General features: G+C 40.6%; 1 protein-coding gene across 1 annotated transcript in view; it reads left to right on the forward strand.

The window, feature by feature from the left end:
• Window positions 1-21,586, forward strand: part of SLC2A2 (solute carrier family 2 member 2) — a gene marked incomplete at both ends in the record, with an annotated part of 37,597 nt that extends 16,011 nt beyond the window's left edge. Inside the window, 8 exons of the mRNA XM_083363537.1 lie at window positions 354-478; window positions 1,889-2,004; window positions 3,892-4,054; window positions 9,392-9,582; window positions 10,042-10,146; window positions 14,565-14,666; window positions 20,185-20,388; window positions 21,392-21,586. Coding sequence (XP_083219663.1) covers window positions 354-478; window positions 1,889-2,004; window positions 3,892-4,054; window positions 9,392-9,582; window positions 10,042-10,146; window positions 14,565-14,666; window positions 20,185-20,388; window positions 21,392-21,586 — 1,201 coding nt within the window. The remainder of the gene's footprint in view (window positions 1-353; window positions 479-1,888; window positions 2,005-3,891; window positions 4,055-9,391; window positions 9,583-10,041; window positions 10,147-14,564; window positions 14,667-20,184; window positions 20,389-21,391) is intronic.
• Window positions 21,587-25,719: the final 4,133 nt, after the last annotated feature.

Genomic DNA, 25,719 nt, shown 5'->3' on the forward strand with positions numbered 1-25,719 from the left:
ACTCAGTTAAGATCCCCTGATGAAAGGCAAGGTGTAAATCCTGCCTATAAATTACAGCAGCAGCAGCCTTAGATATAGTTAATACAGAAGTAGTACAATTTTAACCAAGGTTAGCCAGTGTCTTCAAAGGAGACTCAGGTTAGTGGTAACTGCGATTATGAAAAAAGCCCTGAGTTTTGAGAAGGTTTGATAAAAATAGGCTGCCTGCACACCAATGTTCAGCTTTTTATTTACTATGGAGGTATCTTTGCTATTTAGACACCCGTAGATCAAGTCACTTTGGATACTAAACTAAAGATCAAATCATTTTGGATATTAAACCTTGTTTAATATACCTCTTCCTATTATTCTAGAGTGAGAGCCATGCTACTGGTGAATGTTTTTGCAATCTCTGGGAACTTATTTTTTGTAGTGGCAAAACATGGCCCCTCCCACATCCTGGTAATTATTGGAAGAATCTTGACAGGCTTGCATGGTGGTAAGTTAAAAGTTGATTCTCAATAGATGTCAACCGTCCCATTTGGAACATTCAACAAAAGAAACTCCCAGCTCCTTTGATGAACCAAGAGTGTAGCTTTATTAAAAAATCCATCTAGGCACAGCAGAAGCAAAGTCAACTCTGGAGTTTTTCCTGAAAAAACCCACATAGGTAATTCCCTTTTCTCCTCCGGGCCACCCACAGTTCATAGTTCACCAACTGAGTTCAGTTCTTTTACTTTGGGAAAAACTGAATGCTTCAGTGAAAACATTCTTCATCACTGGGCCTTGTTAGATAATGTCTCCCCGGCAACAGATGGTTCACTTGCATTCCATAGCCTCCTTCCACCCTTAGGAATTTACCACCCTCCTCCTATCACTGTTTGGTAAAGTTGCAAGTGAAAGCAGGCAACTATGGAGTGAGTCAGGTTTGGCAATAGAGCTTTTCTTCTTGGATTTTCCTTGACACCTCAGTGATTATTTGCAAGTGAAAAAGGAACATGGCTGCATTATCAACACTGGTTGGGAGCAGTGATTCAAGGGTTGAGGATTTCCCCAGTTATTCTGGGGATTAAACCAGGGATCGTGTCATGGAGAAACATGCACTCCATCATCTGGCTTCACAAATTAGCATGTAGCATGCATGAACTTAACAAGAAAGAAAAATCTGAGCATAAGGAGATGACAGAGAAGTAGGGTCCAGATCCAGCAATCTCAAGCAACTGCCAGAGCTGTCACTGGTTGAGAAAATTACAACAGAAATTGACTGCATTGTCTGGTGGAAATCTAATAACCATTTGCTGAGGGGACCTTACAATTAATGTTTGCATTCAATACAGTTATACGGGCAGATAAAACCAGACAATCATACCAAAGCTGTAGAAGAGGGATAGGCAACGTATCACCTTCTAGCATGGTTCTAGATGAGCAGAACAGCTCAAATGCATCTAGAGATTCAGTGTTGGAAGATACAAGGACTTAGGAAAGCTAGAACCAAGGTAACAATAGCAAGGAGCAATAGAGGCATATGCAGTCAAGAAATAGCAAATAAATAAAGAAAAATGTGAAAGTGTTCCAGAGTTGACCCGTATCTGACAATACTTTCTTTCCCACATCAGTGCCATGTTCTGAGTAGAAGGAGCTTTATGCTGTTACCAAGAAACCCCATGAAGTCACCAAGGTCCCATGCTTGAGTTAAAGGAGTATTGCGCCTTTTTAATGAAACATCAAAATTCTTGAAAGGGAAAAGAAGTCCTCAGTTTTTAATGTTTATATTGTTTATTTATTTATTATTTGGGGAATATGATCTTCCTTCATAACTTAAAGTAGTTTTCAAGGATAGCCGAGAAAATGATTGTTCTGATGATCAAGACGCTACAGTTGGTGCCCTTGTTTGTTTGTATTTGCCCAGGACTCTCATCTGGACTTGCTCCATTGTATGTTGGAGAAATAGCTCCAACTGCTCTCCGTGGGGCTCTCGGCACCCTGAATCAGCTGGCTGTTGTTATAGGTATTCTCATCAGCCAGGTAGGTAAGACTGCTTGGAGGACTCGGTGATCACGTAGCTAAGTGGTGCTGTCATGACTTTTTCATCTGTACTTTAGTTAAAAATGAATCCCTAGTTTCTTGATCTTGTTATTGCATTTATTTATTTATTATGCATATTTATACATCAAGATTCCAAGTTTTTAATACATTTTAAATATCTGAAAGCAAACAGCAAACACTCACAACTGTGCCTATTGACAATGCTAATACTTTCTATTATTTTAATTATCACAATAACTATTTAAATATACCCAGCAATCAGCAAGTCATCAGAAGAATTGGTACCAGTTGCATGTGATAAACAATAGATAATATTTATCCATCTGTGTGCATCCTAGGAAAATAGAGGGACTTCCTGAACAGTCTCCAAACTTAGGGTCCTGAGTCTTCAAACTGCCCCTCAGTTTGGAGCAGTAGTATGTCCAAAGCTGGTCTGTGTGAATCAGATATGTCAGTGCAATTGTACAATGATTGAAAGCATCTGTCTATGTGTCATCCTATCTGTGTGTCTGTCTATCTGTAAATACCCAATCTGTACCATGTACACATGTACATATGTATGTATATGCAGCCTGAAGCAGGAGATGACTAAATGGATCTGGCTGGACCTAAAAGCTAAGCAGTAGGTCTTAATTAGGTCTTATTAGTATAACCCATCAGAAAACACAGAGTAAAAGTGTAGTCTGGGAAATAGAAAAGTCCAAAAACATGGCCTAAATATGTCCATGTCCATGACGTTACAAAGATTGAGTTCAATTCAAGGAAGTCAGTCTCTAGTTCAATTCCCTAAAGATAAACCAGCAGAGCATATTAAGTTAATTAGGTTTGGTGTAAAGTAGCCCATGAGGACAATTAGTATGAACATGGAGAAAATGCAGCCTTTGGCCTCATTACAAAACACGACTCCTTTGCTTCTTGCTGTAGACAAAGAACAGCAAATCTCAAAATGAAAAAGGACAACATACAGAAAAGTGGGTCTTAGAGAGGAACCAAAACTGTGTCAAAATGATTCCATCAGCCACTTTTGGTTGTGGTCTTATCCCCTCACATGGTTTAGACACCTGAATGCAGTGCCTGATACATACTTCTGAAAGACTTCTTTCTTGCATAGGAAGAAGATTGTTTACTCTTGCTGTAGAAGAGTGTTTCTCAACTTTGGTCATGGGTGAACCTCAACTTCTAGAATTCCCCAGACTTCTTCACCCATCTTATAATGGTCAAGGTTGAGAAACACTGCACTAGACATTGAAAATATATGCTATAAACTACCTGGAGTCCAGTGGGATTGAGGCAATTTATAAATACAACAAACACGCAAATGAATAGATAATTACAATAGCATATCCTCAAGTGAAGAATGTATTCATTTATTTATTTAACAAACTTGTATGCTGCCCAAATTCCAGTAACTGTGGGCAGCATTTGTGTTTGTCTTTAAAACAAAAGTGACATCGTAAAGACATTTTTTTAATAATTGAGACCGTCATCTAGATTTATATCCTGAAGCTCAAGAAGACATATTCTTTTGTTCACTTTTCTCCATGACAACAATGTGAGGTATGTGAGACTGAGAGATAGTATCCAGCACAAAACCACAAGTTTCCAGGACTGCTACAGATTTGAACCCCAACCTCAGTCAAATACCTCAACTACTGTCCCACACTAGCTCTTGTATTGCTGACATCACCATCTGAAGAAAAAGATTGCATCTGGTTTCCACTCAAACTGAAATGAACCGTAAGAAGTGTCCTTAGGAAAGTTTTATTGATGTCACCGCTTTACATACTCTTCCTTGTTAATGCCAAGAGTCATGACTTGACAAGGTTTTCATTTAAATTAATTTATATTATTCTATATTTTCTACAGGTTCTTGGATTGGATATTTTGTTGGGCACACAGAAATGTTGGCCATTACTTCTGTCCCTGTCAGGTGGTACTGCTGTGTTACAGATTTTTCTGCTCCTAATTTGTCCAGAAAGTCCTAGATACATGTACATAAAATGTGGAGACGTTGAAGGAGCCCAAAAAAGTAAGGAGACTTCTTCCGATTGCCTGAAAATCATGTTGTAAAAGGGGGATCATGGCTTCCTACGAGAAGTGGAACTTAGTTTGGATGGGAGTAGGAGTATATCTGGATCACTTGGGCTAGATTCAAGGGGTCTAGGAAAACTCGCTGCAGCCAACTTGCCATGGAACAACTGGCTGCAGAACAATTCAACTGTGCATTGTTTCATTCGGTTATTTTTATCTTGGTGACCACGTTTTCATCAAAATTATTGTAACTCTTGACTTTCTTCATTTTATTATTATTGCCACAGTTCCATTCAAATTAACTTTTGTATTTGTTTTTTAAAAAAAAAAATATTTTTTTTATTGAATTTATTATTTAAAACATTGGACACGGTGCGAATGGACTGACATACCTTCTTGTCTACATTATTTTTAAAATTTACATATATATACTGTGTGTGTGTGTATATATATATATATATATATATATATATATATATATATATACACATAAGATACACTTAAAATACATATCAATTATATATAATAATACAGTATTTAGAGTAATCATGGCTTAGGCCTGGGATACTTGCAGGACCGTCTGCTGCCAGGAACGACAATGTCGGCTGGCAACCCCCAGGGGGAGGGCCTTCTCTGTCAGGGTGCCTGCCCTTTGGAATCAGCTCCCCTGAGAACTTCAGATGGCCCCAGATCTCCGGTCCTTTCGTCGCGACTTAAAGACATACCTTTTCCAACTGGCCAACCTGGCCTGACGTTGGGGGTTTTAATTATGTTTTTAACTTTTACTGGTTTTTAGTGGGGCTTTGTAAAATTTAATTTCTTTTAATATTTGTATTTATTGTTTTTATTGTTGTTTTTATTGTTGTTAGCGACCCTGAGTCCTTTTGGGAGAGAGGGCGGCATATAAGTCCCATAATTAAATTAAATTAAATTAAATTAAATCAACCAATCTATAAATTCTAATGGAGACCTTTCTTTTGTTCCCACCAGAAATAAAACTTATTCCAGATTTTATAGTAGCCTGATTGATCTTTATTCTTAATTTCCAGAGTTAATTTGTCCATTTCTGCGCACTCCCAAATTTTCCTTATTACCTCGTTTTCTACCGGAATTTTGCTCCTTTTCCAATTCTGGGCAAACGACATTCTTGCTGCCGTAATAATATGAATCGTCAGATACAACTCTTCTTTGGAGTATTTCTCTTTTATTATGCCCAATAAGAAAAATTCTGGGCTAAACTCTACTTTTCGTCTTCGTATTTCTTTTAGCCAAGTCCAAATCATTTGCCAATATCTTTGTGTCTTGCTGCAAGACCACCATGTGTGGAAATATGTGCCTAATTCTTCGGAGCATTTCCAACATTTAGGAGATACTGTCTTATACATTTTGGCTAAACGTGCTGGGGGAAGATGCCATCGGTAGAACATTTTAAATAAATTTTCTTTGTAGGTTGAGGCCAGTGTTATTCTTTTATTTCTGTCCCAGGGCGTTTGCCATGTGTCAAGATCAATGCCATGTCCCAAATTTTTGGCCCAAGTTAACATAGGGTCCTTCACTTGTTCCTCAAACAATTTATATCCCAAGAGCAAATTATATAATTTCTTTATTTGTTTATTATCTGGCCCCAATAATATTTTATCCAAAGCTGTTTCCTGGGTATTTATCCCCCATTCTTTTTTATCTTTCCCGAATCTTGATTGAATCTGTAAATAGGCCCACCAATCTAATTTTATCCCTTGTAATTCTAATTCATTTCTGGATTTCAATTCCCTCTCATTATTTATGATGTCCTTATGTGAAATTTTGTTACCCAAGTTAAATAGATTTGGATAGACAATTGCTTCGAGGGTGGGGAGCCAGACTGGTACTTTAGTGTAGTTATAATTTCTGATTTTATTCCAAATGTTAAATAGTGCTTGCCTAATCCGATGTTTTTGAAAATGTGAAAATAATCCTTATTTCTCAGTCCATAAAAAAGCATGCCAACCAAATTGTAAATCATGACCTTCTAAAGTCAGTAATCTTGTATTTTTCAGAATTATCTATTCTCTAATCCAATTTAACGCCGCGGCATGGTAATATAATTCCCAGACTGGCAATCCAAATCCCCCATTTTCCTTTGTGTCCTGCAAATATTTCATTTTAATTCTTGGTTTTTTCCCTTGCCAAATAAAATTTAATGACAGTTTGTTCAAGTTTCGGAAAAATTTTAAGTCAAATTGTATTGGGATATTTTGGAACAAGAACAAGATTTTAGGCAAGACATTCATCTTATTCACCGCAATTCTACCCAATAATGAAAGGTTCAAGTTTCCCCAACATTCCAAATCACCTTTTATTTACTATTTTATCGTAGTTATCTTCTTTAAGTAAAGTGCATCTAGCCGTAATATTGATTCCTAAGTATTTTATTTGTTTGACTATTTCTATGTCCATAATTCTAGCCAAGTTTTCTTTCTGTTTGTTAGTCATATTTTTAACAATCACCCAGCGACTTCACCATATTTGACTAATTCTTCCAGTAATTTCGGTCCAGAATGTTGTGGGTCCTCCATGATAAAGACCAGATCATCTGCAAATGCTTGAAATTTGAAAGTTTCCATTTTAATATCTAATCCTTTTATCTGTGGTTCATTTCTAATTATTCTCGTTAGAACTTCTAGTGTCAATATGAACAGCAGTGGAGATAAGGGGCAACCTTGTCGTGTTCCCTTTTGTAGTTGAAATTTCCTAGATATTTCCCCATTAATAATTACTTTTGCTTCCTGGTTAGTATAGATTACCCTTATTGTATTTATAAATTTTTCACCCATAGCCATATAATTAAGTTGTTGATATAAAAATGACCATTTAACATTATCAAGGGCCTTCTGGGCATCTAGGAATAGTAACGCCATCTGTTGTCCGCTGTGTAGTTCATAATATTCTAACGTATCCAGTATTACTCTAATATTATGTTTAGTTTGCCTTTTAGCAAGGAAACCATTCTGGTCTACATGTATGAAGTCATTCAGTAATCTTTTAAGTCGTTCAGCTATGATTGTTGTGAATATCTTATAGTCCGAATTGAGTAAAGTTATAGGTCTGTAATTTTGAATTAATGTATGATCAGTATTATCTTTCGGAATGAGGACTATATTTGCCTCAGACCATGATTTAGGAATTCTTGCATCTTCTAATACTGCATTGAACACCTCCAGTAAAGGTTGTGCTAGAATATTTTGTTGTTCCTTGTAAATTTCTATCGGAAGACTGTCAGGACCCAATGTTTTATTATTATTTTGTTTATTAATGGCCATTATCACCTCGGACAACCTAATTTCTTCGTTCAACATATTTCTGATTTCCTCTGTAACCTTAGGTAATTTAGCTTTTTGGAAACAATCCTCCACTTTCTCCACACTTGCCTGACTATCATCTTTGTATAATTGCTCGTAAAATTCCTGGGCTATGATTTTTTTCTACTCTTCCTGATAGTATATTCTCCCTTTATCATCACATACTTTACTAATCCAACTTTTCTCCTTTTGTTTTTTCAATTTATATGCAAGCCATCGGCCCGGTTTATTTGCATTTTCAAAAAAGTTCTGTTTTATGCCTCTCATCTGTTGTGCTAGTTTCTCTTTATCTAGAATATTAAGTTTATGTTTAATTAAATCCATTGATTGTCTGACATTCTTTTTTGTGGTTCTTGTTGGAGTATTGTTTCTAATCTTTTGTATTCCCCTTCTAACCTTTTCTGTTGTTGTTTTTTCTCCTTGTTCTTATTTATCATATATGCCATTGCTACCCCTCTCATTATCGCCTTGGCTGTATCCCAATTATTTTGTACAGAGGTGTCTTCAGCTTTATTTTCCTTAAAGAAGAAATCTAATTCTCTCTCCATCTTTAACCTAAAGTCATCTTCTTTTAAAATTGATCTTTGTAAGGTCCATCTGGGTATCTTTTTGGAACCTTTCCAGCTAAATTTCATAGGGTTATGGTCTGCCCAAGTGCCTGTCTCAATATACACCTCTTCAACCTCACAGCTGATTTCTTTTGACATCCACACCATGTCAATTCTGGACCACGAATTATGTTGATTGGAGTAATATGTATACTGCCTTGCCTCACAGTTTCTTTCCCTCCATATATCCTGGATATTTAAATTTTTAGCCAAATTAAAAAAAGATCTCGGTAGTATTCTTCTTTTCCTTTTCCTGATCATTATTACCCTTATAGTCCAAATTGTTATCTAAAATAGCATTAAAGTCTCCTAGCAAACAAATTGAATTGTCCTGTAGTAAGTTGTCCCACGGCAAGTTAGCTGTGTTGAGTTGGCCGCAGTGAGTTGTTCAATTCCAAGATTCAAGATAGTCGAGGAAGGAGGCAGTATTCTGACAATGCTCCAGGCTAAGGTCAAAGTTGGCACATTGTGAGTGAGAGTAAATATAAAGGAAAAGGGAAAAAATCAGTGTGAAATTTCAGGAACCCACCCCATTGGCAAAAAAGTCAAGATACGTCACGACACATCATGTGACATTGCGAGTTTGACACCCCTTCACTACACACTCAAAAATCCATGACCTAATCTCTGAAGTATTTAATGCATGGGGAAATCTTTGGCCTCCTTTCAATGTTCTTGGCCACCTTTTGTTCCTCCAAAATAATTGTTTTGGAGTCACTGCTGTTATAATCACAAACCAACTGTTTCTGGTGGCCGTTGCATTCTTCTTAGGGACAAGGCTGTTTTTCCTAATAGTTTTACTTGAGTCTTTATTTTGAAGTGCCAGGAACTAAATCCAGGGCCTTCTTTGCAGCAAAGTCCAACCCTAAAAACTGCTAAGGTCAAGTTAACAAACTTAGCTCTTTGATTTTAATTAGTTGATTAGAACCATCTGGCTGGCTTCAGATGCTGCCTGAACCTGACAAGACTCTAATTAATTTCACACCAGAGGCTTTTGTTTGCCTTCTAAGATCCTAAAACAGGGGTCTTCAAACTTGGCTCTTTTATGACTTGTGGACTTCAACTCCCAGAATTCCTCAGCTAGCATGGAGTTGAAGTCCACAAGTCATGAAAGGGCCACGTTTGAAGACCCCTATCCAAAAATCACTGCTCTCTTATAATCCCTTCTTCTCCTATGAATGTAAATAAAAACAATCACAGCTCAGGATGAAGGGCTATAAAGTTTACTCTTTTACTTGTCTTCCTTGCGAGTTGTGTTTCCCCACAGTTTGGGCTCACCTGACAATTTTTCAATTAGCTTTAAAACAAAGTTGCTAGTCCCAAATGTTATTAAATGAGCGCTACTTAGAGCTGATTTTCATAAAGAAAGACTTAAATTTTCCTTTCTAGATTTACTAAAACTAAGGGGACAAAACTATGATTCCACCAAAGAAATTGAGGAAATGGAGAAAGAGAAAGAAGAATTGTCAAAAGAAAAATCTGTCTCCATTTGGCAGCTGGTTACAACTGCGACCTACCGCCAGCCGTTCATAGTGGCCATAGGAGTTCATATTGCTCAACAGTTTTCTGGAATTAATGCTGTAAGTTTTTTTGCCGATGGGTATTAATACTAAATATGTTTATTTATGTCAGTTATACACACCTATCTGGGAGTGTTATTCAGCTAGGTGGGCTGAATAGAAATGAATATCTTTAGTTCGGGGTTGAAGTGTGAAATACTTAATGCTCTCTGAGCTTAGTTGTGTGGTTGCAGACATTTCATTACCTGACTCCATAACATCGTCAGTGCTCAATCCAAAAATAGATTTCTCAATTGATAATTAAACCATAAGCATTGGGGAATTGGTTGAAGTCAGGTCCAACATACCAGTAGGATTGCTAATATATTCTGGGAAACATACTCATTATATTTGGTTGGTTGCTGGTTAATTTGTGCCATTGGCATCCTGAAATTTCATTTAAGTCAGAGACAAGCTTGCATACACAGTATGATGAAAGGATTTCACTACTTCTAACATTATTTTTGTCTCCCTTGTTAGATTTTCTACTACTCTACCGATATTTTTAACAAAGCACATGTCAAGAAGCCTGTTTATGCAACCATAGGAGTTGGCTTTGTGAACACGGTGTTCACTGTTGTTGCTGTAAGTAGCAATAGCACTTAGACTTATATATCACACCATAGTGCTTTACAGCCCTCTCTAAGTGGTTTACAGAGTCAGCATATTGCCCCCAACAATCTGGGTCCTCATTTTATCAATCTTGGAAGGATGGATGGATGGCCGAGTCAACCTTGAGCTGGTCAGGATTGAACTGCTGGCAGTCGGTGGAATTAGCCTGCAATATTGCATTCTAACCACTGCACCATCACGGGTCTTTTTTCAGTGCCATAGTAACTTTAAAAAGAAAGCACAATTTACATGTAACATGCTTGATGTGGGTCCAAACTGGTGGCTGAAGTGTTATTTTGCCCAACCATAGTAATTGTATAAAGGTAGTCCTTAACTCACAACAGTTCATTTAGTGACTGTTTAAAGTTAGAACGGCACTGGAAAAAGTGACTAATGTCTGTTTTTCATACTAATGACCACTGCAGCATCCCCATGGTCACATGATCAAAATTCAGATGCTTGGCAATTGACTCGTATTTATGACTGTTGCAGTGTCCCGGGGTCATGTGATCACCTTTTGTGATCTTCCGTCAATCAAAGTCAATGGGGAAGCCAGATTCACTTAACAACCATGTTACTAACAATTGCAGCGATGCACTTAACGGTGGCAAGAAAGGTTGTAAAATGGTGCAAGACTGACTTAGCAACAGAAATATTGGACTCAATTGTGGTCGTAAGAGGAGGACTACCTGTATTTTTTGTAGAATTGATAATGCCATGTTCTGCCAATAGGTGGAGTTATAAAAGCTCAACAAAGCCTTTTATCTTAAGATGACCCCCATGAGTTAAGGTCCTGCATCCCTGTTTCTCAACCTTGGCAATTTGAAGATGTGTGAATCTTAACTCCCACTGACTGAGGAATTCTGGGAATTGAGGTCCACACATCTTCCAAGTTGCCAAGGTTGAGAGACACTGCCCTAAATCCTTTTAGTCCAGCATTCTGCATCACACAATGGCCATCTGGGTGCATGAGGGAAGCTCGCAAGTTTGGACTGGACTTGTGAGATTTCCCCCCATGCCGCTTTCACCACTGTTCAAGCTGCCTATGTCAGTCTAAGAATGGCTAACAATTTGTGAATTGATTTTACGCAAGGGGGAAAAACGCTATCAGTGTTCCACTTTTTTCTTCTCCTTTTAAAAGTCCAGACTGCTAGGAGAGTTTTAGACTTGCCTCAATGCCAAGAAATTGTCAACAAGGCTGATGACATATTCATGCATGGGAATAATGTTGAGCAGGAAGTGCTTGTTTATTGTACAGAAATGGTATTCTGTGCAATTCAAGTTAGAAGCATAATAGGCAGGCAGATAACAGATTCAGACACGGTGCCATCTAGCTTAGCATGTGCTTTGCAGATGCTTTAAGGTCCAGTTCTTATGAAACCCAGGCTGCATAGACAAGAGCATGAGAAATTTAGTCAAAAACATTGATTAGACCACGGGTCGGCAACCCATGGTTCAGGAGCCGCATGCGGCTCTTTAAGCCATCTCCTGCGGCTCCCAGTCCTCCTCCGCCATTCTGGAAAAAAAGTGGGATGAAGGCAGCAGCTCTCCAAATGGGCGGCAGCGGTTTGGAGAGCTGTGCGCACAGCTCTCCAAACCTACACCACCCCATTTGGAGAGCTGCTGCCTTCATCCATGTGTGACGAAGGCAGCAGCTCTCCAAATGGGGATATGCTGCATTCGTCCGTGTTTGAAAGAAACACGGACGCACGCGTTTGGAGAGCTGCTGCGTTCGTGTTTCTTTCAAATGCAGATGAATGCAGCGCCTCCCCGTTTGGAGAGCTGCTGCATTCGTGTTTCTTTCAAACACGGACAAACACAGGGCCTTCCCGTTTGGAGAGCTGCTGCATTCGTGTTTCTTTAAAATGCGGACAAACGCAGCGCCTCCCTGTTTGGAGAGCTGCTGTGTTCATGTTTCTTCGTGTTTGATGAAGGCAGCAGCTCTCCAAATGGGGTGGCGGAGGTTTGGAGAGCTGCTGCCTTCCGCACAGCTCTCCAAACCTCCACCGCCCCGTTTGGAGAGCTGCTGCCTTCCGCGCAGCTCTCCAAACCTCCGCTGCCCCATTTGGAGAGCCACTGCCTTCGTCCGTGCACGTTTTGCCTTGTTGTGCACATGTGCATGCGTCCATGCATGCGTACGCACATTTTGCAGCTCCCACTTTTTTGTGTGTGTGACGGAACCGGTTCTGAGTGGCTCTTTTGCTGTTTCAGGTTGCTGACCCCTGGATTAGACAATCACTTGTCTGAAATGGTATAGGTCAGGGATGGGGAAACTTGTCCCTTTTATGACTTGTGGACTTCAACTCCCAGAATTCCTGAGCCAGCCATGCTGGCTCAGGAATTCTGGGAGTTGGTCCACAAGTCATAAAAGTGCCAAGGTTCCCCACCCCTGGTATAGGTTCTTCAGCTTGAGCAAGTGGCTGGACTAGAAGACCTCCATGGTCCCTTCCAGCTCTTATTCTATTCTGTTCCGTTCTGTTCTGTTCCATTCTACAATTCTGCAGCTACTCTCGGGTGTTTTAGATTGTGGTTTAACAACCTTTCTTGGAAATGTTACAATGTGAGGCTACAAAACTTCTTCCTAAGGAATTTAGCATTGCAGAAAGGAATGGGACTTGCATATGAAGAAATCTAGTTAGGATTCCATGAAAATGAAGAAGAAACATTAGGTTTTTTAAAAAAGTGATCAAGATAGCCTTGGACATTTTCCCAAAGTTTGAATAATAAACTTTATTTTTTCTTCTGTTTTCCTACTGTTCTGTTAATCTTGGTTCTAAATAGCAGTTTGTCAATTGCAGTAAATTGTTCTCCTGGTCCCAGCCAGTGTTTATTCTTCTCTACAAGCCTTTAAATATTATCTGAGCTTTATCAAAAAAAATAAATCAGTGACTGGTGGTGGTCCATACTAACAGGTAGACAAAACCATTTATTTGAACTTTGATCGCTGAAGTAGCAGAAAAGAGCTGCTACAGAATAAAATGTGCTTAGGCCAGCAATTCAATAGACGGCCAATATCAGCCAAGAGATGATGATATAGGATTACAAAGTCCCCACAAGACTTTTGTGTTTTATTTCCTCAGAATATGAACCCCAATGACCAAAGGTATTGTTGTAATGCTTGATTTACATCAGCAGATTTTTGTTTTTTAATCTCTCTGCAAGACAAAACCCACCAAAGATTAGGATTAAGAGTATGGAATTTATAACCACCAGATGATTTTAAAAGGGGACTGGACACATTCACAAAGGAGAGGGCTGTCAATTATTACAAAACTTGATGACTGATTGCTATCTTGGACATACTGAGCCTGTATTGTGATCTTAAAACACAAGGATCCATTCAAAGACCATTTGTTATCATTGGGATAATCAAGAAAATCCACCGAATTGCTAAAAGTAATTTCGCTCAATTTTAAAACAGTCATAAACTCTGCTTCATCAGACATGCAAACCAACTTCAAAGCAAGAGAGGTTTGTCAAAGCACTAAAAATAAATAAATAGAATAAAACGCCAACATCAATCCCTCATTTATGTTTACTGGTGTAAAGGAATTAGAATACGGTATTCTCTGAGCTAGAGAATTCCAGAGATGGAGACTATACTGTAAAAGCAAAGGTCCTCTCCATGGAAAATGGATTAAAAGAAACACCAGTATTTCCCTCCATTTCTTTGAGGATTTCCTTCTTTTCCAAAGTCTGTTTCCATCCTCTACCTCTACATATGTGACAAAACAGAAGACAACTATCCAAATCATGTAGAAAGTGACTCTTGGCCTACAATCTAGACTGCAATCTGTTTACATAACTTCTAAAAGTGCTACTCCAAAGCTCTATGATATGATAAGGGAGAGGATTTTCAGCTCTGTTGATCTGTCTGCGTACAAAGCCTGTGATGGACCCAGTGGATTCCATAGGCAAGAAGCTTTGATACAGTATAGCTTAGCTCAGTGATGGCGAAACTTTTACAGACCGAGTGCCCAAACTGCAGCCCAAAACCCACTTATGTATCATCGGGTGCCGGGGGCGTGGCCCATTGGGTGGGTGTGGCCAATTGGGTGGGCGTGGCTGCGGTGGTAACGGAAGACCGGGTGGGACTAAAAAGTTCAAACAATCAATTCCAATTCTGCAAGATCTTTTTTTCTCCCGTGAGATGCTGACATTGATTGATTCATTGATTGAAAAAGTTTTATAAAACCCAGCTGAAGGCCTAGGACTGGGGCAAAGGCGCGCGTGCCCACAGAGAGGGCTCTGCGTGCCACCTGTGGCACGCGTGCCATAGGTTCACCACCACGGGCTTAGTTGCATTGCCAAACTGAAGTTTACTGTTTAATCAACAAAACTTACTTCCCTCTTTTCTCATCCCTCCCCCCCCCAAAAAAAATCACTTTCAGCTTTTTCTGGTGGAGAAAGCAGGGAGACGGATCCTCTTTATGGCTGGTCTGTTAGGCATGATGGTGTGTAGCATGACAATGACTCTTGGGCTTGTGCTTCAGGTAAGATATCTGTCTCAAGTGTTTAGTTATTAGTTCTGTCCACATCAACTATTTTTGAACATCTAATCTCTCTAGCACAGGGGTAGGCAAACTGGTCTCTTTTATGACTCGTGGACTTCAACTCCCAGAATTCCTGAGCCAGCTTGGCTGGCTCAGGAATTCTGGGAGTTGAAGTCCACGAGTCATAAAAGAGCCCAGGTTGCCTACCCCTGCTCTAGCAGAATGTCACTGCTACTTTGGAAGTGAGCTATTCTGTTACTAAGTGTAAATCATGTTGTGGGTCACTGGCAACTTAATTTGCAAATCGCACACTCCCAGTCAATTTCTTCATCAGCATCAGAATAAGCACATATTCTGCTCAATTCAATTAGAAAAAAAAGCTTGCTATTTATTAAACATCAGTAAACAAGAAAACAAAGATTGAGGGCAAGAGAAGAAGGGGACGGCAGAGAATGAGGTGGCTGGATGGAGTCACTGAAGCAGTAGGCGTGAGCTTAAATGGACTCCAGAAGATGGTAGAGGACAGGAAGGCCTGGAGGAACATTGTCCATAGGGTCGCGATGGGTCGGACACGACTTCGCAACTAACAACAACAACAACAACAACAACAACAAAACAAGAAAACAATTAACTAGTAAAATGGGATAATAAATAGACAAAAGCAGGAAATAATAGAAAAACAGTTTACATTATCTACCTATATCAAAAGGGATAAAACTTTTCAGAGCCACAGAAAAATTAGTGCAGGTTATTAGTGTGGACAGTCCCGAAGAAATAATTTATTGTTCCAGCAGTAAATATTTTATGTATCTAATAGTAGAGAACATCACAAGTTTACCTCTTCTGTCCTGCACCATTAGAGCTTCTGTCCTAAGGTTTCTCAGCCACTGATATACACAATGCATCATTGGGACTGGTGATACATTAGAACAGGGGTAGGCAATCTCGGCTCTTTTATGACCTGTGGACTTCAATACCCAGAATTCCTAAACCAGACATCCTGAGTCAGGAATTCTGGGAATTGAAGTCCACAAGTCATAAAAGAGCCAAGGTTGCCTAACTCTTCACTAGAGTAATTTAAGTGGGATGTGAATCCCTTCTCCAAATCAAGAGGAAGTGAGAAAGAGGACAGCAGCAAAGTACGAGCACAAATGTCAGTGTCTAGTTGCAGGTGCTGAGGCAACGAGAGCCAAGGATCACAGTGTGTTTCTTCAGTTGGAAACTGAAAATATGTTTATATAGAAAAGCTCTGTGGAAAAATACCATTGGCAATAGAACTGGCCCTCATTGTTATCCGTAAGTACAGCCAAGATATTGCAATGGAGTTTGGACTGGACAAATGTGCCACACTCACTAACAACAGAGGAAAAAGTAATATCTGTATCTCTCACTTCTGAGAGCTTAAGAGAAGATGGATGGTGTATAGCAATGTTTCTCAACCTTGCAACTTCAAAAGGGGTGGATTTCAACTCCCAGCATTCCCAGTATTCTGGGAGTTGAAGTCCACACACTCTAAAGTTACTAAGGTTGACAAACACTTGTATGTTTTATTGTGACACAACTTGAATCCAAACATGAAGCTTTCTTGGAAAGTAGATGGAACTGTTTGCAACTGCATTATTCCAGATTATAATTTGCTCTCTAAATCTAACCTTTAACCCTGGGGTTCCCAGGTTGCTGCTAATCCAAATACCAACAATGCTGACATTTGGTATCTTCCAAGTCCAGATTTGTTGTTGTGGTTAGTTGCGAAGTCATTTCCAACCCATCGTGACCCCATGGACAATGTTCCTCCAGGCCTTCCTGTCCTCTACCATCTTCTGGAGTCCATTTAAGCTCACACCTACTGCTTCAGTGACTCCATCCTCATTCTCTGTCATCCCCTTCTTCTTTTGCCCTTAATCTTTCCCAGCATTAGGCTCTTCTCCAGGGAGTCCTTCCTTCTCCATTAGGTGGCCAAAGTATTTGACTTTCAACTTCAGGATCTGGCCTTCTAAAGAGCAGTCAGGGTTGATCTCCTCTAGGACTGACCAGTTTGAACGCCTTGCAGTCCAAGGGACTCGCAGGAGTCTTCTCCAGCACCACAGTTCAAAGGCCTCAGTTCTTTGGTGCTCAGCCTTTCTTATGGTCCAACTTTCACAGCCATACATTGCAACTGGGAAAACCATGGCCTTGACTATTCACACTTTTGTTGGCAGGGTGATGTCTCTGCTTTTTGGTGTGCTGTCTAGATTTGCCATGGCTTTCCTCCCAAGGACCAAGCGTCTTTTAATTTATTGGCTGCAGTCCCCATCTGTGGTGATCTTGGAGCCCAGGAAAATAAAATCTGTCACTACCTCCATTTCTTCCCCATCTATTTATGAGGAATTGAGAGGGCCAGATGCCATGATCTTAATGTTAAGTTTCAATCCAACTTTTGCACACTCCTTCTTCACCCGCAGCAAGAGGCTCTTTAGTTCCTCTTCACTTTCTGCCATTAGAGTGGTAATATCTGCATATCTTAGGTTGTTGATATTTCTCCCGGCAATCTTAATTCCAACTTTTGATTCATATAAGTTAAATAGGCATATACAGTAAGTTAAATAGGCAGGGCAACAATATACAGCCTTGCCAGACTCCTTTCCCAATTTTGAACCAATCAGTGGTTCCTTTGTCCAGCTCTCACTGTTGCTTCTTGACCCGATATAGGTTTCTCAAGAGACAAATAAAATGGTCTTGTACTCCCATCTCTTTAAGAACTTGCCACAGTTTGTTGTGATCCACACAATCAAAGGCTTTAGCATAGTCAATGAAGCAGAAGTAAATGTTTTTCTGGAACTCCCTAGCTTTCTCCATGATCCAGCATATGTTGTCAATTTGATCTCTAGTTCCTCTGCCTCTTTGAAATCCTGCCTGTACTTCTGGTAGTTCTCGATCTACATACTGGTGGAGTCAAGCTTGTAAGATTTTAAGCATAACTTTACTAGCATGTGAAATGAGTGCAATGGTGCGATAGTTTAAACATTCTTTGTCACTGCCTTTCTTTGGAGTTAGAATATAAACTGATCTTTTCCAATCCTGTGGCCACTGTTGCGTTTTCCAAATTTGCTGGCAAATTGAGTGTAGAACTTTTACTGCATCATCTTTTAAGATTTTGAATAGCTCAGCTGGAATACTGTCACCTCCACTAGCTTTGTTGTTGCTCAGTTTTCCTAAAGCCCACTTCACTTCACATTCTAGGATGTCTGGCTCGAGGTCAGTGACCACCTCATCGTGGTTATCAGGGATGTTAAGCTCATTCTTGTACAGTTCTTCTGTGTAATTTTGCCACCTCTTCTTAATCTCTTCTGCCTATGTTATGTCCCTGCCATTTTGGTCCTTTATCATGCCCATTTTTACATGAAATGTTCCCTTCATCTCTCCAATTTTCTTGAAGAGATCTCTGGTCCTCCCTATTCTATTGTTTTCTTCTATTACTTTGCACTGTTCGTTTAAAAAGGTATTCTTATCTCTTCTAGCTATTCTCTGGAATTCTGCATTCAATTGGACGTATCTTTCTTTTTCTCCCTTGCCTTTTGCTTCCCTCCTTTCCTCAGCTATTTGCAAAGCTTCCTCAGACAGCCATTTTGCTTTCTTGCATTTCTTTTTCTTTGGGATGGTTTTAGTTTGTACTTCTTGTACAATGTTGCAAACCTCCATCCATAGTTCTTCAGGCACTCTGTCTATCAGATCTAATTCCTTAAATCTATTTGTCACCTCAACTGTATATTCGCCAGGGATATGATTTAGTTCATACCTGAGTGGCCTTGTGGTTTTCCCTACTTTCTTCAGTTTAAGCCTAAATTTTGCAATGAGAAGCTCATGGTCTGAGCCACAGTCAGCTCCTGGTCTTGTTTTTACTGACTGTATAGAGCTTCTCCATTTTTGGCTGCAGAGCATATAGTCAATCTGATTTCTGTGCTGACCATCTGCCGATGTCCATGTGTAGAGCCGTCTCTTGGGTTGTTGGAAAAGATTCTTTGCTACGACCATCGTATTCTCTTGACAAATTCTGTCAGCCTGTGCCCTGCTTCATTTTGTACTCCAAGGCCAAACTTGCCTGTTATTCCAGTTATCTTTTGACTTCCTACTTTAGCATTCCAATCCCCCATGATGATAAGGACATCAATTTTTGGTGTTAGCTCTATAAGGTGCTATAGGGCTTCATAGAACCGGTCAATTTCATCCTCTTCAGCACTGGTGGTTGGGGCATAGACTTGGACTACTGTGATATTGAATGGTTTGCCTTGGATTCGAACTGAGATCATTCTGTCATTTTGGGGATTGTATCCCAGTATTGCTTTTCCTACTCTTTTATTGACTGTGAAGGCTACTCCATTTCTTCTGAGGGATTCTTGTCCACAGTAGTATATCTGATGGTCATCTGAATTAAATTCACCCATTCCTGTCCATTTTAGTTTGCTGATTCCTAAGATGTCGATGTTCAGTCTTGTCATCTCTTGTTTGACCACATCCAGCTTGCCTTGATTCGTGGATCTTACATTCCAGGTTCCTATGGAGAAAAAATCTTTACAGCATTGGACTTTCCTTTCACCACCAGATACATCCACAGCTGAGCGTCCTTTCGGCTTTGGCCCAGTCGCTTCATTCTTTCTGGCGCTACTAGTACTAGCCCTCTGCTCTTCCCCAGTAGCATATTGGACACCTTCCGACCTGAGGGGCTCATCTTCCAGCGTCATATCGTTTTGCCTTTTGGTACTGTCCATAGGGGTTTTCATGGGAAAGATACTGGAGTGGGTTGCCATTTCCTTCTCCAGTGGATCACATTTTGTCAGAACTCTCTGCTATGACCTTTCCGTCTTGGGTGGCCCTGCACAGCATAGTTCATAGTTTCATTGAATTACGCAAGCCCCTTCGCCACGACAAGGCAGTAATCCATGAAGGGGTCCAAGTCCAGATAAGATCAGCTAAATGCTACTATCCTTTGATATCTTCTACAAAAGTTATTGAATTATAGACCCCAGGATCTTTCATTGTTGTCCATGGTACCTGACACTGCTGGGGCTTTTAGGGTCTTCACCCTTTCACGAAACCTTTGCATACCTGCTGTCTTTCATTGAATAAAGTAAAAATGACTGCTATGTCAGGGGTCCTCAACCTTGACAACTTTAAGACTTGTGGACTTCAACTCCCGGAATTCGTCAGCCAGCTTTGAGGTCCACAAGTCTTAAAGTTTCCAAGGTTGGAGACCCCTGTGCTAAGTCATGCCATCTACCCTTTGGCATGGAATCACGGTACTATTCCAACTTCTTCCCTTCTCGAATCATTTATAGGGGATATAAATATGGTCAGCAGACATAAAATCCAACACACACCGGCCAAAATAACAATTATTTAAGGAAACCATGATATTTGACCATGTAAATAAGGTTTGCAGATAGCCACACAGAAACAGGTGACGACCATCCAAGTTGTTCCATTTACTGTGACTGAAAGCTGATGAGGTTGTTGATATGGTTCCATCTGCTTTTGTTTTCAGCCCAAGATTGAATGGATGAGCTATGTCAGCCTGGTTTCCGTCTTCCTCTTTGTGTCTTTTTTTGAAATTGGACCAGGACCGATTCCCTGGTTCATTGTTGCAGAGTTATTCAGTCAAGGTCCTCGCCCAGCGGCTGTTGCAATTGCTGGATTTTCCAACTGGGTCACCAATTTCTGCATTGGAATGTTCTTCCCGTACATGGCTGTAAGGAAACTTTGACCTTTGTTCTATAATGCTGAACCTACACAGCTGAATGATTTTCCAGGATTTGCCCCTTTAAAGTAATTTCTGTTGACCATTTTATATCTAGCTTGTAGATCAAATGATCAACAGAATATTATGTTTTAGACTTTACCGTGACATCAAGGTAGCAGCGGATTCCATACTTATTCGTAGAGTATCACGACTAACAACTGTGGCTAGAAAGGTCGTAAAATGGGGCCAAACTCGCTTAGCAACAGAAATTTTGGGCTCGGTTCTGACTGTAAGTCAAGGACCACATGTAATATTGAAGGGTGGGTATATATATATATGTGTGTGTGTGTGTGTGTGTGTGTGTGTGTGTGTGTGTGTATATATATATATATATATATATATATATATATATATATATATATATATATATATATACCCACCCTTCAATATTACATGTGGTCCTTGACTTACAGTCAGAACCGAGCCCAAAATTTCTGTTGCTAAGCGAGTATATATATATTTGTTTTCTGAGGTATATATATATATATATATATATATATATATATATATATATATATATATGAATAGGGACACAGTGGCTCAGTGGGTTAGGATGCTGAGCTTCTCAATCAGAAGGTTGGCAGTTTGGTGGGTCGAATCCCAAGTGCCGCGTAACAGAGTGAGCGCCTGTTACTCGTCCCAGCTTCTGCCAACCTAGCAGTTCGAAAGCACATCAAAATGCAAGTAGAAAAATAGGGACCACTCTGGTGGGAAGGTAACAGCATTCTGTGCGCCTTTGGCGTCTAGTCATGCCGGCCACATGACCACGGAGACGTCCTCGGACAAGCGCTGGCTCTTCGGCTTTAAAACGGAGATGAGCACCGGGCCCTAGAGTCGGAAATGACTAGCACGCATGTGTGGGGGAACCTTTACCTTTATATTCTGAATATTGCCAGCCTTCCTGGAATCAGTGACGGTAACATCCTCTCTCTTTGTTTCTCACCCATCACAGAAACTACTGGGCTCCTATGTCTTTCTGGTTTTTTCTGCCCTCCTGGTCCTTTTCGTCTTATTTGTTTACTTGAAAGTGCCAGAAACCAAAGGCAAGTCCTTTGAGGAGATTACAGAAGAGTTCCGCCGCCGAAGCAAGAAAGATATCGGGGGACCTACTGAAATGGAGTATTTGGGAGCCACCCAAGAGGCTTAGAAGCATCATCACAGGAGAAAGGCTTGAAGTCAATCCAGCAGAAGCTCTGGAGAAAGCAGGTTTTAAAATATATATATACACATATATATATATATATATAAATGCGTGGAAGGTTAAATCTGTTCTCTACTAGTGGTTGATTTTGCAGAGCGCTCTCTTAATTTCTCCCTCAGAAACATGCAGAGTTATGGAGTCTCACAAGCTTTATTCAAAAGAGGCAGAGCACAAAACTTTAGGGGGAGCTTTTGATTTAATGGGGGACCTACAGTCCAGGCAATTCATCACACAGGTATTCCTCAACTTACAACCACAACAGCCCTACATTTCCCTTGCTAATTGTTAAGGGAGTTTTGTCTCATTTTACAACTTCTCATGCCACCTCTGTTCAATGAATCACTGCAGTTGTTAAATTAGCCACACGGTCGTAAAGTGACTCTGGCTTCCCCATTGACTTTGCTTGTTGGAAGGTCGCAAAAGTGGATCACATGACCCCAGGGAGACTGTAACAATCGTAAATATGAGCCAGTTTCCACGCGCCTCAATTTTGACCACATGACTATGGGGAATGCTGCAGTGGTCAGAAGTGTGGGAAATGGTCATAAGCTATTATTTTCAGTGTCTTAACTTTGAACAGTCACATAAAGGAATTATTGTAAGTTGAGGACTACCTGTATTCTCTGGAATACAAGAGTGGTGCTTGGGCAAAGGGGAAAAAAGACCAAAACAAGTTGCTCATGCTCAAAAATGGTGTGTGTTTGTGTGTGCGTGCGTGCGTGCCTATGAATACATATAAGAATATTGGTTTGCTCCATTTATTATGTAGCTTAAGGAAAGTTCAGCAAACATTTATTTCCTTTCGGTCGACGTAAGTTGCTCTGGGCTTTGAAAAGAGAAATGCCGTCAGATCACATTCTGCTTCTACCACATCTGATGTCTAATCGCTGCCAGGGTGATAGTAGTTTGAGAGGAAAATTCAGAAGAAGAAAACCACTGGGTCAAAAAAAGGGAAGCTTGTGAAATCAAACAATGTATTCGTAGCAGCTGTATTCCTAGGTTTTTTGGTTTTTGTTTTAAATCAAATGAAATCTACTTTGCAGATCAGCAGATCGCTCATCAGTATTCACCTCCTCTATTTGTAGTCTTGGATGCCTCCAGCTGGAAGGCTGCTTATTAAAAAGCATATTCCAGTGGTGTCATGCTTTCCTCCTTAACAATTTTTTTCTAAAAGGAAAACTGATGGAATTGGCTGGCAAGAAGCATCTTGTTGCTGCTGCTGCTGCAATCCTTTTATTCTTGGGAGGAGTCACCACCTGGATCTTTTGCAAAATTCTATGAAAAAGTCAAGGCATGGTGGGTCTGCCATGCAGCAACATGCTTGTCATGTTTCATTTCATGCAACATTTCCCCCCTCCCCTTTAGTCAGAATGCTCTGTCTGTTTCTGTTGCCCCAAGTCCTTCTTCCTCTTTAGCATTCCTCACTGGCATACTCGGGGTCCAATGTTACCTTTAGGAAGTACAGGTCATCCTCAACTTACGACCACAATTGAACCCAAACTTTATGTGGCTGACGCAGTTGCTCAATGAGCGATGGCTCGTTGTATGACCTTCCTTGCCACAGTTGTTAAGTGAGTCAACTGCAGTTGTTAGTAACATTTGCTATAGACCAGGGCTTTTCAACTTTTCAACTTTTTCACCCATTGTACCACTTTTAGGATATGGCAACATCTGAGCACCACCAGTCGCCTAGCAAGGTGTCAAAAACTTGATGACCCCCCCCCGAAAAAGGAAAAAAGTGATGAACTACAGGTAGTCCTCGACTTACAACAGTTCACTTAGTGACTGTTCAAAGTTACAATGGCACTGAAAAAAGTGACCCCCAAGCCACAGCTGAGCAGGACACCTGCCTGCTCGCCCAGCAGCGCTCTTCCTCCTGTCCGAGGTTTTCATTGTTGTGAGCATTTCTGTTGAGGATTGGCAGCGGGGGTGTGGGTGTATTTGGTTTTTATTTCCCCCCCTTCTTCTGGGTGGTTGCAGCAGGTTTTGGTCACTTCACATGACCCTGGGACACTGTGACCATCATAAATATGAATCAGTTGCCAAGCATCTGAATATAAATCACAAGACCCTGGAGATGCTGCAACATTTCAGCTGATCAGCACTTCTTCTGGGCTCAGCAGAAGTGCCAGGATCAGTGCCGAGCTCCAGCTGGAGCCTGGTGCTGATCCTGGTGCTTCCACTGAGCCCTGACAGCCCTGCAGCTGCAGCCATCTCTCGCTCAGGCTTGTGCGGTACTACCACCGGTTCAGCTCATTCCCCTCCCCCGCTATCACTTTTCTAGGATGGTCGCGTACCACCTGCTAGGTGCCAATGTACCACAGGTGGTACCCGTACCAATGGTTGAAAAGCCCTTCTATAATCTCTCAGGACTTGAAAAGAACACCTAATATTAAAACCACCATTAAAAAGGCTTATCCTGACAGTTTATTATTTTAAAAAATAATAAATGTTTAAAATAGAGCATAACCAAAGAGTAGAAATCCAAAGCACCTGACAGCAGGATAAGAAGCAATAGATGGAAAATAATCAAGGAAAGAAGCAACCTAGAACTAAGGAGAAATTTCCTGACAGAACAATTAACCAGTGGAACGACTTGCCTCCAGAAATTGTGGCTGCTCCAGCACTGGAGGTTTTTAAGAAGAGATTGGACAGCCATTTGTCTGAAATGGTACAGGATTTCCTGCCTGAGGGGGGGGGGGTTGGACTAGAAGACCTCAACAGAAATTTGAATGAAGTGCTATCTGTGTAAAGATGCATTATTTACAGTTTTGATAGGTTGCAAATAAACAGCATTTCCCCTGTGATTTCATGCAATTTTATTGTCTTTATTACTATATTGATATCATATCAGGTAGAGGATATAATCCTCTTTTCCTATTAACTATTTTAGTCTTCCCAAACATTCATAGATTAGGCTGAGTGATTTTGAGTGGGCCTGGCCACCAGAGTGATTTTTATGGTTGAGGAGAATCTTGTATCTTTATCAAATCCTGCTAATATTTCATCTCTCCAAATAAAAATCTCATGGTTTAGTTATGCTCACTAGGGTTTACAGGATTTGATTTTCCACCTCTACCTGTGCAAATTCTTACAAATATAAACTCAGAAATTGTATTCAACGATATACTTAACCAGATCAGCGAAAACTACAGCAGATGCAGTCATGCAACATATTAACTTTGGTTAATGTTAAATGCGAATGTCGTGGCTGAAATGATGGAATCTGGGCCACTGTTTGGTTTCTCGTTTAGGCTATTGTGCAAATCCTCAAAATTCTTTAACATAGTGGCCAGGTTAAGCATCTTAAGTGAATATATAAGTAGGAGGTTTTTTTTCTGTGCCAGCTTGCTACCGGCCCTGCAGAAAAGGCAGGGACAACCCCTTTTACAAGAAGGCAAGAGGCTGGAATTACGCCTGCCAAATTTATAGCTACAAAAACAAACAAGACACGAACCAAGAAACAGCAGCTTTAAGAAACAGGAACTATCCAAGCGGTTGCCTTCAGCAAACCAGCCCTCCCACACATTCCCCTTATATAGAGTTCAGGGCGTGGCTTCTCTCTGCCTCCTTCCAAGGAGCCCCATTGCCTTCCTCTGTTTACTCCTAATTGACTGCCTCCTGCGTCGGGCGTCCTTGAACAGGGCCAGCTGTGGGTCATCTTCATCCACGCTGTCAGGCTCACACAGCTGGGTCTCCGTGGTGACCAAGTGGGAGGGGCCTGGCTGAGGGCTCTCATCAGCAAGATCTTCAACCCCCTCAGCAAGGTCTTCAACACCCCCCTCCTCCTCTGAGTCGTCCGACCCAACTGCTGAACCCACAGGCTGACCCTGAATCACAACAGTTTTAGTATTTCTTGTCTGGTTTTAGAAAGTAAGCAGGATCGAGACTGATAGCACCTGGCGGAAGGCTATCAGGGAATCCTAGACTACAGTCTGGATTGAGGGTTACAGAGAAGACACAGGACTAACCTCTATTCATCGATGGCTTTTGTTGGGCCACTGGAATACAATATCACCGAGTTGTTCTTTTACGAATGAAGGCAAATAGACGTGTTCCAGGATAATGTCGCAGGATCC

The sequence above is a fragment of the Vipera ursinii genome (genome assembly GCF_947247035.1).
Source record: "Vipera ursinii genome assembly, chromosome: 5".
Lineage (NCBI taxonomy): Eukaryota > Metazoa > Chordata > Lepidosauria > Squamata > Viperidae > Vipera > Vipera ursinii.